Source organism: Salarias fasciatus, chromosome 5 (assembly GCF_902148845.1).
Source record: "Salarias fasciatus chromosome 5, fSalaFa1.1, whole genome shotgun sequence".
In the NCBI taxonomy this organism is placed as follows: Eukaryota; Metazoa; Chordata; class Actinopteri; order Blenniiformes; family Blenniidae; genus Salarias; species Salarias fasciatus.
The window spans coordinates 11,126,245-11,141,286 of NC_043749.1; the positions used below are offsets into that span (position 1 = coordinate 11,126,245).

General features: G+C 46.9%; 1 protein-coding gene across 1 annotated transcript in view; it reads left to right on the forward strand.

The window, feature by feature from the left end:
- The window catches only part of foxp4 (forkhead box P4), an 83,739-nt gene extending 69,621 nt beyond the window's left edge, over positions 1-14,118 (forward strand). The window contains 11 exon segments of the mRNA XM_030090765.1: positions 691-789; positions 3,658-3,745; positions 5,003-5,086; positions 6,945-7,013; positions 7,015-7,171; positions 7,694-7,770; positions 7,858-7,959; positions 10,791-10,912; positions 11,487-11,553; positions 12,805-12,977; positions 13,081-14,118. Of these exon segments, the coding sequence (XP_029946625.1) occupies positions 691-789; positions 3,658-3,745; positions 5,003-5,086; positions 6,945-7,013; positions 7,015-7,171; positions 7,694-7,770; positions 7,858-7,959; positions 10,791-10,912; positions 11,487-11,553; positions 12,805-12,977; positions 13,081-13,228 (1,186 nt within the window). The 3' untranslated portion in view covers positions 13,229-14,118.
- Positions 14,119-15,042: the final 924 nt, after the last annotated feature.

Genomic DNA, 15,042 nt, shown 5'->3' on the forward strand with positions numbered 1-15,042 from the left:
CTCATAAATACGAACCGATACGCACACAAGAAGCACACACAGAACGCTCACCACAAAAGAACAACCAGCACATGACGGCAACCGCCGCCAATCAGTCATGGCTGGTTGGTCCTGTGCCGGCTCTGTGTCAACTCCTGAAACATTAGAACACACACCGACACTGGGACACACACACACACACCATTGAGAGAAATACAGGTCATAGAATTCAAAATGTGACTTTGAGGTTGCTGGACCGATTCCCTTGTTTGCCTGGCTTCTGTAACTGACCCCACTCCGCTCTATCCTCCTCTCTCTCCACTTGGCTTCGTGAACTATGCAGGCTAATGACTGCTAACCAGATTCAGATGGCTGTGCCGATGCCGCTACTGTGCTTGTTGTTTTGTTTTCTGCATGTGTGTTTGTGCTGAAGCGTGGCTTATCAATCATTTGATATATTATCCCGTCATTGCTTTTTGACTTCGATGCTTTTAAAAAACCGTCTTGCTCTTCTGCAAGTGCAGTGACATCTTTATAAATGTGTCTTCCTGATCTAGCGACCTGGGGGGGAACGCTGTTGGTCGACTTCCTGTATACGTTTCAAATGAAAAGTCCTCGTTTGGAAAATGAAAAGCTCTCTGGCGTGTCGTGCGGCGCGCAGCCGCTCGCCAGGTTTTGACCCCGGCTTGTTGTGTGTCGCTCTCTCCACAGTCATGAGGAGCACGCCGGCTCTCATCCGCTCTACGGCCACGGGGAGTGCAAGTGGCCGGGCTGTGAAGCACTGTGTGAGGACATGGGACAGTTCATCAAGTGAGTCAACAGCCGTCTGCAAATGTCAGGAAATAGCTGTAAATAAAACCGTCGATGTTCACAAACAATAATCTAATATTGCGCAATAAAATTCAATTTTGTTTTATAATAGTTGTTCCTTCCTCTGATTCAAAGAATTTTCAGTTGTAAAAATAGTACTAATAACATAATGGTTCTTCATATTATTTATTTGATACAAAGAAACAATCTGAAGAGGGATCGATAACGCCTGGAAACTCTGAACATCATCAGGCGGCTGTTTCATCACAGAGAAGAAGAGGATCACAATCTTAAGAATTAGTTTTTGACTACATTTTATTTCCAAGTTTTGGGAGGTAATGTGTTGAATACGGACACATTTTCTGATCCACGTTAAAGTAGATGCAGCAAAAGAAAAGTGGAGTTTAATGAGTAATGTACATGTCATTCACGTACATTTGCATTTCCCGACTAATTCATCTGTTGCAGTCGGTTTCATCACGTTAGCAGTGAGGCTCATACATGCATGAAAACACACCGGTTTAAACATTCACTCGTCCTGTGGGTGAGTTCTTTGTTTGGGAAGGATTGGCTGGGCTAATTTTCCAACAGGTCGCCTCCAGGTCTGTCAATTTTCAACTATTATGTATTTTATTTGCAGTACATTTTAACCCATTCTCTCCAGAAACACAAACAGACAAAAGTAGTTCAACGTGTTTCTTCATTCACAAAGTGATTTGACCTTTTTTTTTTTAAATAATAATTATTATTATTGTTCCACATTTTGCATTCCAGCTACTCCTTTCTCACCCCTCTCCTTATTTCTGTTTACTTTCACTCCTCCCAGCACACACTGTTGATTTGCCAGTATGGAGTCACAGTGTGATGCTGATGTAGTGTCTGGCCTTGACATTTTTCTGCCTCTTTTTTTCCTCTGTCACACACAGTACAGTGGACTTCCCCGTGGCGCTGCGGTTACTAACGAAGGCTTCGCCAGCCTCTAATGAAGCCCTAAACAAACTCACAGTCATTATCGATGTGGAACTCTTAGCTATTTGAACTGTAGAGATATTAATAAGCCCCAGTGATGAAATACGCATTCAAACACACACACACACACACACACACACACACACATACACACGCGCAATCACGGACGTGTGCGCAGTGATTGTGATGGCATCGGACAGTCAGATCAAAGCTTGCAGGCAGGCTGGGAAAGTTTGGAGAGGAAAGCTGTTGTTTGGTGTCTCATTTCACATAGCCCCAGGGCAGATGGAAGGAGAAAGGAGAGTAAGAGATAGTGTGTGTGTGTGTGTGTGTGTGTGTGTGTGTGTGTGTGTGTGTGTGTGTGTGTGTAAAAGAGCAGGATGAAAAAAAAAATAACAGCAGCGACAGATAGCGCTGTCAGTCCAGCAGTGCGCTCCCTTCCAGCGGGCCTTAGTCATCGCCCCAGGAGGGAGGAGGGTAGAGCGAGAAGAACTGAGAAGGGGGGGGGCTCTCCACTTTTCCAGGTCTTTCTTCTCCTCTCTTGTCTCTCTGCCCACCTCCCCTCCCTCCTTCTGCCTGTATTCTGGTATAATACTCCGGCTGTGGTCGCTGAAGCTGTAATGTGGGTTAAAGCCTTGTCTGCCAGCACTCAGAGGAGTAAACAGAGCCTCATTGTCGGGACACATAGGAGGAAAAAAAAACCCTGCTACTGTTTATGGCCCCGCTATGCAGGGAGGGGAGGGTTTTGGGGGCAGATTCAGTTGAAATGAGTGTGAATCATAGGCATTTGGGGAGTTGCGGGGGAAGAGGAGTGGGAAGGGGAGAGTGGACAGAAGTGTAAGTGACGAAGAAAGAGGGGGCTTCACAGGGAACGGGTGAGAGAAAGAGAGGGAGAGGAGTGAGATCATGTTTTTGTTATTATTATCGTGCACTTGTGTCGAGCCATCTATCTGCCGAGATTAGCCATGCCATGACATCATTGTTTTTGTTTCATTTCTGGTCTTTGCTTGAGATTGCCCAACTTTTGACTTTGTTGAAAACACACACATACACATACACACACACACACACACACACACACACACAAATACACACAATTTTCATTACATAACATATTCAAACATTTTCACAATAAACAAATTATGGAAGGAGCTTATATGTAAGAGCTTATAAGGGTATAAGATATCACACTCTCACTAAGGCCTATTGAAGGACACACACACACACACACCGACACACACACACTTACACACAGCAGGCAAGCTGCAGCAACCTGTGAATAACCTTGGTGATGACGGAGAGGAGCGAAAGGGACGGTGGAAGAGATAGAGGGAGGGGCACACTGTGAAAGATCAGAAGGTCCCAGGTCCTCCCACGTCTGAGGAAACAAACAGCGCCACCATTCCCACATACACACACACAGCCATGCTCGCACACACACACACTCTCACACACACACACACACACACACACACACACGCATAGCCGCGTTAATAAGTGGAGTAGAGCTAACAAAAAGTCTTAAGATAAGGCTTTGTACGATAACACATGAGCTCATATCCAGGTGGTTGTCTTGGATTATGGCTCACTGAGTCCCAATGAAGTATACACACACAAAACACAGCTGCTGCGTTCTTCTCTAGACAAAATAAACTTCCAAGACTGTGATTTATTTTTTTAGCACTAAACCAGCTCCGTTAAAATAAAAGAGCCGAGTTCTGTTACTTCATCACCGAGGACCTGTGAATTGATTTAGCATTAATCCTCCTGATTTAGGAATCTTTATTAAATTGGAGCGAGCGGCGCTTTGATCTCGATACTTTGTGTTTGTAGATATCGGTTTAGTTCCCAGAAACCAATGAATTCTGATCCCTTTTTGCAATTTCCCGTCTCCTCCAGGCACTTGAACAACGAGCACGCCCTCGACGACCGCAGCACCGCCCAGTGCCGAGTCCAGATGCAGGTGGTCCAGCAGCTGGAGATACAGGTGAGTCGCGCACACAAGGCGCACACTTGCGTTACGAGTGCACACACTTAATTTTCATTTGCTCACAAACAAAGTAATGAAGACTGTTTCTGCCTGTCAATGGCAGTAACTTGTCTCAGGCAGGGCAGGGTTTATGGAGAGCAGTGGAGCTTGTAATTTAAAAGGAGCAGTCAGCAGGGAAGCTGCCATCGCTGCTCCAATTATAAAGCTTCTCTGGTCACCAGCAAGAGACTGAGAGGGGAGGAGGGAGAGGAAAAGGGAAGAAAAGAGAGAGACACAAGAAAGAGAGCGGAGGACCGGGCTGCAAGGAGTCTCTTGTTCTCAGAGTGGTTCATGCACGCAACGCTCTTGAAACATCTGAATGCAAAGGAAAAAGCAAAACAACAGTGGGTAAGAAGTGAATTGCTGCTCTCAAACAGTACAGTATGTGAAGAGAAAAGTTCTAAACAAAGTGATACAAGGGGAAGCACAAAGGCTGTCTCCTCACACAGTCCTCACACCCACTGCATCACAGTGTATTTGTCCACGTCGGTGATGGGGGGGCGGCGGCGGCGGGGGGGGGGGGGGGGGGGGGGGGCGTGAGGACGGGCCTTTGTGTTTGGCGGCGGTAGTAAACAGCGTTTAGCTGAGACCCTGAAGCCACCGCCAGGGAACGCAAAGTGACAGAGAGGCAGCTGGTGTCACATCACATCAGGACAGCCGTCCCTCTCCCCATGACATGTCACTTCATCCCTCCGCGCTCCGCAGGCAGCCCGCCGCTCGGGCCCCTTACACACACAGATGCAGGACGGGAGCTGTGCTCAGAGTCTCCCGGACGCTCACTGACACACATTGCCGCTGTGTGCGGGTATTTAATGATGTGAGCGGGCTCAGCGTAGTTCCATCATACCTGGAGGCTACACGTGGATGTTTGTGTACACACACACACACACACACACACACACACACACACACACACACACACACACACACACACACACACACACACACACGGGATTCAGTGTTCCCACAGGCTGGAGCATCGCCTATTAAACAGCTGTTAACAAAGTCAAACGGGGACGAGTGTGTCTGCAGGCTAGTGTAAGTGTGTGAGAGCGCTGCGGGTGCTAAAGAGGCATCCTCTCGTATTTGTCTCTGCGCCTGAGGTGTAATTGCCATCGTAATTCTGTGTCAATACCCTTCTATATCAATCTAACGGTTGGAATATAACAGTATCCACTCTAATGTGTGTTTTTTGTGTGTGTGTGTGTTTTCTAGTTGGCAAAAGAGAGCGAGCGACTCCAGGCCATGATGACCCACCTGCACATGCGCCCCTCAGAGCCAAAGCCTTTTAACCAACCTGTAAGTAGAATTCTTCACCCCAGAGTCACATTGAGCCACCCTCTGACCCCAGACCTTTGCCCTTCCCTCTAAACACCCATAAGTTTTTTTTTCCTCTTCTGTCCTTCTGGGACTTCAGCCTCGGATTCTCTCTCGCTTGGTATTCACGCCCTCTATTGACCAGTGAGGGTTATTCATAAATTAGAAGGCCTGTTTTTTTTCTAAGACTTGTCCTTTACTCCTTTTCACTCTCTTGGAACCTTGCATGATGCAGGTTTATATCCCAGGAAACTACCCTGTCCTTAATTCTACAATATGCAGCAATATGAATTTCCAGCATTTCAGCTTCGTCCGTCGGCTCATCAATGAAAGAGAAGAGCCAAAACAGTCACTCACGGTCATAAGAGAGTGTGCCAACAAATAGGGTAGAAATGTGATGTGGCGTGTGTGTGTGTGTGTCCACACCGGTTGGCGAGGTTGTTATTAGGTATCTAATGAATATTTCATTATTCAGATTGACGAGGAGTCTTATTAAAATATGAAGATGTTGAAATTAATTGTCAATTAGAGGTAGAGTGTCTTAATTTGAGAATATAAATGGGTGCAGCCGAGTGGCAATGTGTGTGTGCGCCTGCCAGTGTGTGTGTGTGCGTGTGTGTCTACTTTTGTGTGTGTCTGAATGATGTGTTGATCGCAGGGGGATCAGCTGCCATTATCATCTAATGGGAAATCAGGAAGAGGCGTGTTCTGTCACCACTGGAGACGAGCCTCAGGGTCAGGGATTGGAGGAGGAGGGGCAGAGGAGGAGCATCAGGAATGGAAACAAAGCTTGGCCTCAATTAACAGTGTTCCACTGTTGCCGTGGTGATGGGGCAGGGTTGCAGCTTTAATGAAGTACCTGTTAAACAGCCCCGCCCCCCTCCAGAGTTTAAATGGTACAGAGAGGGGGCAGAGTAGAGAGGAGGCGATTTGCACGTTTTACATACATCTAAACAACACACACACACACACACACACACACTCAGTGGTTTTAATTAGTCCTAAACTAGCAGCCCTGAAACGTCTCTCCCAGTGAGACTGGGACCACTGGTTCCGTGTGTGCATGCGTGCGTGCGTTTGTGAGCGCGCGCCTGTGTTGGCGTGCACGTGCGAGGCTCTGCCTAATTGGGCCGAATTGGTCCGTGAAGACTTTGCCACCGCAGAGCGCATGTGTGCGCTCCCCTTCTTACAAACATGCTGTCGTGTGGTTTTGTTTTTGTAAGCTCAGGGTTAATTGCAGCCAGTGCTGTGTGTAGAAACGTATGTGCAGAGTGTTCAAGTGTGTGTGTGTGTGTGTGTGTGTGTGTGTGTGTGTGTGTGTGTGTGTGTGTGTGAGTGTGTGTGTGTGTGTGCGTGCGGTTCTGCACAAACGATAGGGCCTCATATTCACCGAGAGAGCTGAAGGCCTTCTATTAATTTGATTCAACATTTGTCGTGCTTCCTGAATAAAGCACCCTGTATAACGTTTGGTTAAACGATGTCAGTTTAATGTCGGCCTCTCCATCATTGTCTTTGCATCATTTCTGTGGTGTGTGTGTGTATGTGTGTGTGTGAGACAGAGCAGACAAACCTATTAGACTAGTCACTCGCAGTCTGCACCCTAAGGATGAATGTCCCAGCAGCGGAGACTGTACAGTAGGAGCTTTTTTCCTGCGTCGTGTGATCCATTGATAAGATCTGACCCCGCTCTTGTCTTGACGATCCTCCTTTGTAAACAGCGGCGGCGCTCAGCGGATGGTGAAGTGATAAAGTCAACAGGCAGACAGCAGTAGTTTACAGTGAAATCCGTCCCCGTGCTGTGGCTCTTCCTTCATTTTGTCCCGTGTGTGTCTCCTCCCAGCTGAACCTGGCTTCCAGTGGCTCTCTGCTAAAGCGGGACAGCGAGGCCTACCCAGAGGGCCTCCCCCACCCCCCCCACCTCCGCCGCCACTCCCATCACCCCGCTGCGCCAGGGACCCTCAGTCATCAGCTCCTCCAGCCTGCACACACACTCCCACTCCCACACGCACGCCGTCGGGCCCATACGTCGGCGCAACTCAGACAAGTACTGCACCCCCATCGCCTCAGGTACGCCGCAGCACACGTCCTCCCCGCTTCCAGCTTTACCCTCTCATTTATGTTATTATCATCGCCGGCGCAGTGAGTCGTAATTAGCAGATTAATTACCTTTATTTATTTACATCCCTGTTAGCTGTTGCTAATGTTTGATCCGTGACTCCACCTGGGGTCCATAAAAATCAGGTGTTGATTGCTGTTTGATGATTCTTTTGCATTCAGTTGGAGCTGCTTTAGATTTCTGGTAAAAGAAATGAATTATGGCAAATCGTGACTTTTAGGTAGTTGTTGCTGTCTTGTGGTTTTCCTGCAATGTGAAGATTTCTCGAGTTTCACCTTGCAGTTTGATTGCTTCTTTCACTCGAATCTGTAAATGACGTAACGTTGAGTTGCCCTCTAAATATAAACCGAAAAGAAAAATTGTAATTGTTCAGATGGTTGCTGCTGAGATTTTCTCAGTTGTTTTTGTCCCATACTTGTTCATAACTTCAGATTCATTAAACATCAGTTAATCTGAATGTTTTTTTTCCTCAGAGCTCGCTCAGAACTGTGAGTTCTACAAGAACGCTGATGTCAGGCCTCCCTTTACCTACGCCTCTCTTATACGTCATGTAAGTCCATCCGGCGACCCCCCCCCCCCCAGCAGCTCCACCTGCCTCTCTCCTTCTGACTTTTGTCCCGTTTCTTCTCGCTCTCAGGCCATTTTGGAGTCCCCAGACAGACAGCTGACTCTTAATGAGATCTATAACTGGTTTACAAGAAAGTTTGCCTATTTCAGGAGAAACACAGCCACATGGAAGGTAACGGCTCCCCGTCCCAACGCCACTCACACACTCACACTCACACACACTCCATAAGATGAATTTACCTTCAATATTTGCACTGCTTTTGGAAACGCTGCATTATCTAAACCTCTCAAACTACATTAAAACAGAGATTTAACTAATGAACAGATTAACTTGGAGTTCTTTATTTAGATGAGAAAAAGACATAAATGTATTTTTGAGAAATAAAACCCACTCCTCTCTGTCGCTGGGAGATTCTATTATTTCCAAGACAGATGTTTTCTACAAGTCACCAGCTTAAAAGTATTTATTGCTAAGTGATTGCCTGGACACCCAGTGACGAAACTGTGTTTTCCAGCTGAGACTTGTTGGACCACAAATAATGAAACAACATTTGCAGGCAGTTTCCACTGCGCCTCTTTGAAACGCTGCTCATCGGCCAAATTACCTCACTTAGCAGAAAATACGGCCTCACTGCAGACCTCCCTGCACCACTTACATAGCGATGCATTTACAAATATCTAATACTCAAGCACACACGATGAGGATGAAGATGTGATCAGTTTGACAGTTTCTGTCATTTTAGAGAAAGTTTTCTTGCGCCGTCCCTGTCGGCGGTGTCCTTTTCTCTTATTCTCTCTCTCCTGACGTGGCACACTGAGTTTCAGGGACACATCCAGCTCAGAGAGAGCTGCTGCACACTGTTCATGATCACACATCATCCTCTTTCTGTATAACTCTCTCTCTCACACACACACACACACACACCTGGCCTGATCCCACCATTGTAGGTGCTGACCCATTTCTACTGAAACCTCGCTCTCATCTGGTTGTTGGATGGAGGGAAAGTGAGGCAATGAGCAGAGGAAGGAGGAAGGGGGACGGCCGCGGCCTTCCAGCAGACCTCACCAATAAGGCGGGGATGGAGGGATGGAGGGATGGAGGGAGGGGTGCGGTGTGGAGGAGGTTAAGAGGCAGGGTAGCCAGGAATATCTTTACCCCCTCATCTGACTTTTATGAATTTTAACTATTAATGTCTGGCGTCTGCTTCCTGCGCCGTTGGCCTAGCAGACCTTTAAATATAGCTCGCCGCGGCCTTATGTATTTATATAGCAGCTCAGCGAGTCAAATAGGGCCGTAGAGATGTACGTCCTTTAATAAACCGTTATATTTCATGAGGAGAGCACCGGTGTCAGGGAGTGGAAGTCATTGATCAGAAAAGCAGAGGGGCAAAGAATGAAGGAGGGAGGAGAGAGGGGGAAAAGAGAGGGCTGATTGAAGGAGAAGAAAAGATGGGTGTTAAGGGTTATTCGAATGTGCTATAATAAAGATCTGCAGTTTGCTTTTTCACCCAGATTCAACAATAGTATTTCCCTTTCGTTGGGGCTTATAAATAACAATTTAAACTAAATAAAATACGATTTATAAAAAGTCACTTGTGCTGAAGAAGAAGCTTTACTTTGAAACTGAAATACATTTAATCTGTTGTTCCAGTTTTTTTTAATGTAAAATAATCTCTTGTTTGCCGCACACTGTTTAGTCTTCCCTCCCCAAAAAGAAAGCCGTGCCTCCCGCTGTCTGCCCGTCTCCTCCAGCTGCAGGCGGCGGGGATGAGTGGCACATGTGCTGTGACCCACTGTAAATGACTGCTAATGTTTTAACTGGAAGAATTAGGCTTTCATCACGGAGACGGATGCAAATGGCACTGCAACAGCACCGGCGTCTGGCGCGCGTGTGCGCGCGCCCGCGTGCGTGTGTTTGCACTGTCAGGGTGGCAGGCAAAGATTGGGGTCAGACTCATTTACAAAACTTAGCATCGCGGCTCGGGGGTTGAGGGGATGCGGGGGAGAAAGGGTTCCTCCGCTGATTATGGCTTGTGTAATTATGTGTGTGTGTGTTTGTATGTGTGTGCGTGTGCGTATCTGAGTGTGTAATTACGGCAAGGAGTGATGCATGCCTGGCCTGTCCCTCCCTCTCGGCTTAGAACAGCGTGTCAGAGAGAATATGCAGGATTTAATTATAGACGAATTAAAATTGGTAATGAAATTGGGCATGAACAAACTACAAATAGCAGATGAAAAGGGAGGCCTGTCCCTGGGGGGTTGAGACGAAGATAGCGGTGTGTGCCTGCCTGCTTGGCTGTCTGAGTGCCTGTGGATGTGTGTGTGTGTTTTTTGTGTGTGTGTGTGTGTGTGTGTGTGTGTGCTGATGATGACTGATTAGAAACATTCTGAGATAAAATAACGCTACTAGAGAACGGCTGCCTTGAATTAGCGCCGCTCAGAGAGCCGCAGCCGAGTGTGGAGTTCTGGGTAAAATAGAGCCAAGCCCGGGTCGTGTTGTACAAATAAAATAACTTTTATCCGTGAGTCATGGGATCGATAAACGAGTGATGGGAAACATTTTGCAGTTAGCGTCTCTGAGTGTTTCTAAGCTGCATTAAAGTGTCCATGTGTTTCCCTCCACCCTGCACTGCTTTCACTGGATTCAGGAGATTTCTGAAGCCACCGGCTCGCTAAATGTGTGAATTTACAAGGAGATTTAGATGCCCTTCTTTTATTTCTTCCAGCTTTTGTGCCTGATTGTGGTTTGCAGCTGATTGCTTCCTCTAGTAGTAGAGCTTCTTCTTTCTTTTCTCTTTTTTTTTTACATTTACGAAGTGAAAGAAATTTCCAAAAGAAAAAAATTATCTTAAGGATACAAAAAAAAGAAATATCTGGGTTTGAAATGCATTACATCATGCGCATCTGACATTAAACACAAAGTAAGACAGTAAATGAATGGAAGCACTGCTATCATATTAGAATCACTCCTCTTTTTCCCTCCTCTCTCTCTCTCTCTCCCAGAATGCTGTGCGCCACAACCTGAGTCTGCACAAGTGTTTTGTACGTGTGGAGAACGTCAAGGGGGCCGTGTGGACTGTGGATGAAGTTGAATACCAAAAGAGGAGACCACCAAAGATGACCGGGTACGTGAACGCACACACATACACACACACACACACGGTCACGCACACGTTTCTATTTCCTGATGTGCAGCTGAAGCTGATGTGTGTGTGAGCTTATGGGCGCTGGCACTATGATTGCTTAAATGGACCCTCTATTATTAGCAAGGGGCCAACTCAGGAGTCAAGTAGAACAAAAAGAAAAAGAAAAGAGGGGTGCAGCTGCCTCATAATGTATGTAGTGTGTGTGTGTGTATGTGTGTGTTTTTCCTGTTTGTCGACACCATTAGTGAGCAGCTGTGAGAGATACAAGACAGGAAAAAACCTTGTTAGTGTATGTAAACAGATGTTCTCTCCAACCACCAGAGCAGCCTGGGATAATTACACACAAACACACTCACACACACCTGCATGCCAGATATCACACACTGTCATATATGTGTTTCAGCATCTGTTTACAGTCTGTAAATGTTTGTATGTGAAACAAACATATTTGTGAGATTTGTCATAATGCGATGAGTTTTTACATATGTGCTCAATCTGTCTCTCTCTCTCTCTCTCTCTCTGTGTGTGTGTGTGTGTGTGTGTGTGTGTGTAGAAGTCCCACCCTGGTGAAAAACATGATTTCAGGCCTGGGCTTTGGATCCCTAAACGCCAGCTACCAGGTAAGAGCTCTCCCTCCCTGGGATTTGTTTGTGTGTGTGTCTGTTATCAACACACACATGCACACACCCCTACACACACGCACACACACACACGATAGCCAGTTGTAATCAAGGACACTAATATCAATTCCCTCTTATAATTAGCCAATTCCCTCACGACGTTTAAGCAAGTTCCCTCCACCTCCGCCTCCCACATCACACAACACACTCTCACCTCCCACCTCACTTTTTCACACGTGTCACCTCCACTGCCACACACACACACACACACACACACACACACACACACACACACACACACACACACACACACACACACGCACACACGCACAATTTATTGCGTCAAGCGGTTGTCAATTAAGGTTACTGCATAAAATTATTGCCTGTCCCAGAAATTCCACCTCTGAGCCTGTGAGAGTTGCTCTTGTCTTTTTTTCTGGATCTGTGAGGGGGGAGGTGGGGGGCGGTGGGGTGAGGCTCAGTCACTGTCACACCTGTGTCAGCGCACATCTGGATGGGATGTGAGCGTCCAGGACAGTGTCAGAAGATGCTCCGGTGCCGTTGTCCCCCCCCTGTGAGTGTTTAAGTTCACCTGGTCTCTCCCAGCAGCGGTGGAGAGAGTTTAGTGTCTCGGCTCAGCCTCTGGAGCAGGGACTCACATGTAGGAGCAGAGCTGGTGGCTGGAAAGACTGTATATAAGTGCCCCCTAGTGGCTCGTCCCGCTCACTGACACGTCAGAAAGAGGAGCCATCAGTGTGTGAAGAGAAAACATTGATCACGCCTTGTGGCTGAATCAGCTTTCAAATAATTTTCTCATTAATTAAATATATCCACATTAACTGGAATTATAATTTTATAACCTCCGGTTATGGGTAGAGGTTGGGAGTAATGAAGTATAAATATATTGCTACTGTACAGTTTTTATGGTAGATAACTTTTTACTTTCATTCGCTGCATTTTAACAATATGCACTGAACTCTAGGTCGTTCATTTTCAAAACTTATTATTTATTTTAGTGTAATGTAAGTTTTCATTTTAAAGGAAATTCACAAAGTCATGTTTAATTTCAACTGAAAAAAAATCAAAGAACTTTTGAGCACTTGGTCTGCACGTCGACTTGATTGAAAAATTTGTAGTTTTGTGAATTTTTTCGTCTTGGATATTTTACAAAAACTGTCTCTAACATGAAATGAAAGTATTCCCATTCAAAATAACATGTGCATACCTCTGTGTGTGTGTGTGTGTGTGCAGGCGGCCCTGGCAGAAAGCAGTCTGGCCCTGCTGAACAGCCCCCCCCTGGTGACCCCTCCGTCTGCAGCCAGCCTCAACATGCTGCACGTGGGCCACGACGATGTCAGCTCCACCGTGGAGCAGGTCAACAGCAACGGCAGCTGCAGCCCCACCCTCAGCCCTCAGCAGTACAGGTAACACACATACACACACACACACACACACACAAGCAACCGTGCCTCCAGTCTTCAGTTGAGATGAATGGTCTGATTCCCGGCTGTGCGCTCTGCTCAGCAGCCACCCGGTGCATGTGAAGGAGGAGCCCACCGAGGTGGAGGAGGACAGTCGGCCGGTGTCCCTCCTGGCCGGGGTCACACACAGCCTGCCGTTGCCGAGCGACGAGCGCGACCTGGAGGAGGACCTTCCCACGGAGGAGCTGGAGTAAGACGGACCCGCGGCGGAGCGGAGAGGGCGGGACTTCCTGAGATCGAACCCCGATCCCTCTCGCCTGAGCAACGAGGAAAAGATAGCAACAGTACACTTAAGAGAAAAGAGAGAAAAAAAAGAGATTTTTTTGTTTTGTTCTGTTTATTTGTTTGTTTTTGAGAAAATACAAGCAAACTGAGGACGTTATTGAGAAACTCCAAACAGGGTTAGATGACCTTCGTTACTTTCAGAGGCAAAAACCAGACTGTGGAGCACTGCTTTACCTCCATGTGTTGCTTTCTCAACACTTGGCTCAGAGGTGTAACACCACTTAATGCATACACACTCACACACAAACACACACACACACACAAACACACACGCACACACACATGCACACACACGCATCCATCCACCTGTCAGACCATGTCTCATCGCCCTCCCTGGAAAGATGGCGCTCTATGTAGAGATCCCTGAGAGGCGTGGACCTCCTCCCCCTCCCTCCCCCCCGGCACACAGCGCCCCCCTCTGTCCACCCGGGCCGCCTGGCTGGCCGCTTTATCTCCACGTCGGTTGAGAAGACACACGCGTGTGTGCGCTGAAAAGAACAAGGCTGCCCTCAGACACACACGGGATCATGTGTACATAGATCGGGAGCAGTCGCCTGGGGCCGTGCGGTTTACCTCCCCCTCCTCCTCCTCCTCCTCCTCCCCCCCCCCCCCCCCCCTTTGCGTCAATCACTTGCTTTTTCATATTCTTCGGTTCCGATCGAGACGAAACTGTTCAAGGCGAGGAGACAGGAAGGATGAGCGAGGCTGACCCGGGGAGGCGGCGAGGCCCCCCCCACTCTTCAGCCAGCAGCCACACACCTAGCGAGGGACACCTTTAAGACTTTTTTGCTTCTAAGTGAAAAAAAGAAGACACTTTCCAACCCAAACCCCCCCCCCCCCCCCCCCCCCCCCCCCCCCCCCCTCCCTCCTGTTTCCCATCCTCCCCAGAAGACTGCAGGAATTGGACCGTTTGGTGCTGTCCTCCTTCTCTCCTCCGCCGGCAGACGGAGCGACGAGTGTGGAACACTCTTGAGAAAAAGAAGAAAATAGGGGAAGTGGTGAGAAATGATGGAGGAAGCCTCTACAAAAATATTGTGACTAAAAAGAAAACTGTTGATGATTATGGATTATAGCAAGAAAAGAAACGTGTGGTAGCTTTTGTCATTTCCTTTTCTCCTTTTTTTTTTTTTTTTTTTTTTTGTTAAATTTGATGTTATTATCATTGTTTCATTTTTGAGGATCAATATTACCGAGGTCGTGTTCGGTTTTGACACACCTTTTGTAAGGATGCTGTTTTTTTTGTTTGTTTTGTATTGTAAGTTGTTTGATTTACGCTGGTTGTTCACACCATTCCAAGTGAGTATTGGCAAAAAAAAGGACAAAAAAAAAAAAAGAAAAAGAAAGAAAAAGCGCAGTATTGTCCCGACTGTCCCAACCCCCCCATTCCAGCCCCCCTCCCTTTCTGTCCCAAGTGTAGCAGGCAAGTAATTTGGAAATAGCACTTAAAGTTGCCATTATCCAGACAGATTATTTAACAGCTGAAACTTTATCTTTTCATTCTCTTCTCATTCACTTGTTTTTTTTTTTTTTTTTTTTTTTTCGGGTTGTGTATTTAGTTGACAAATATCTGTAATGCTTTAAATATATAGATATATATTATTACTGCAGTCAGAGAATACCTCATCCCACAAAAGGTTCTGCCTGGAACTGTGTCCAAATTGATAAAGAAATAAGGGGGAATTCTTCCTGTGGGACACCAAATGTGGCAACTCTGCTCAGCTTG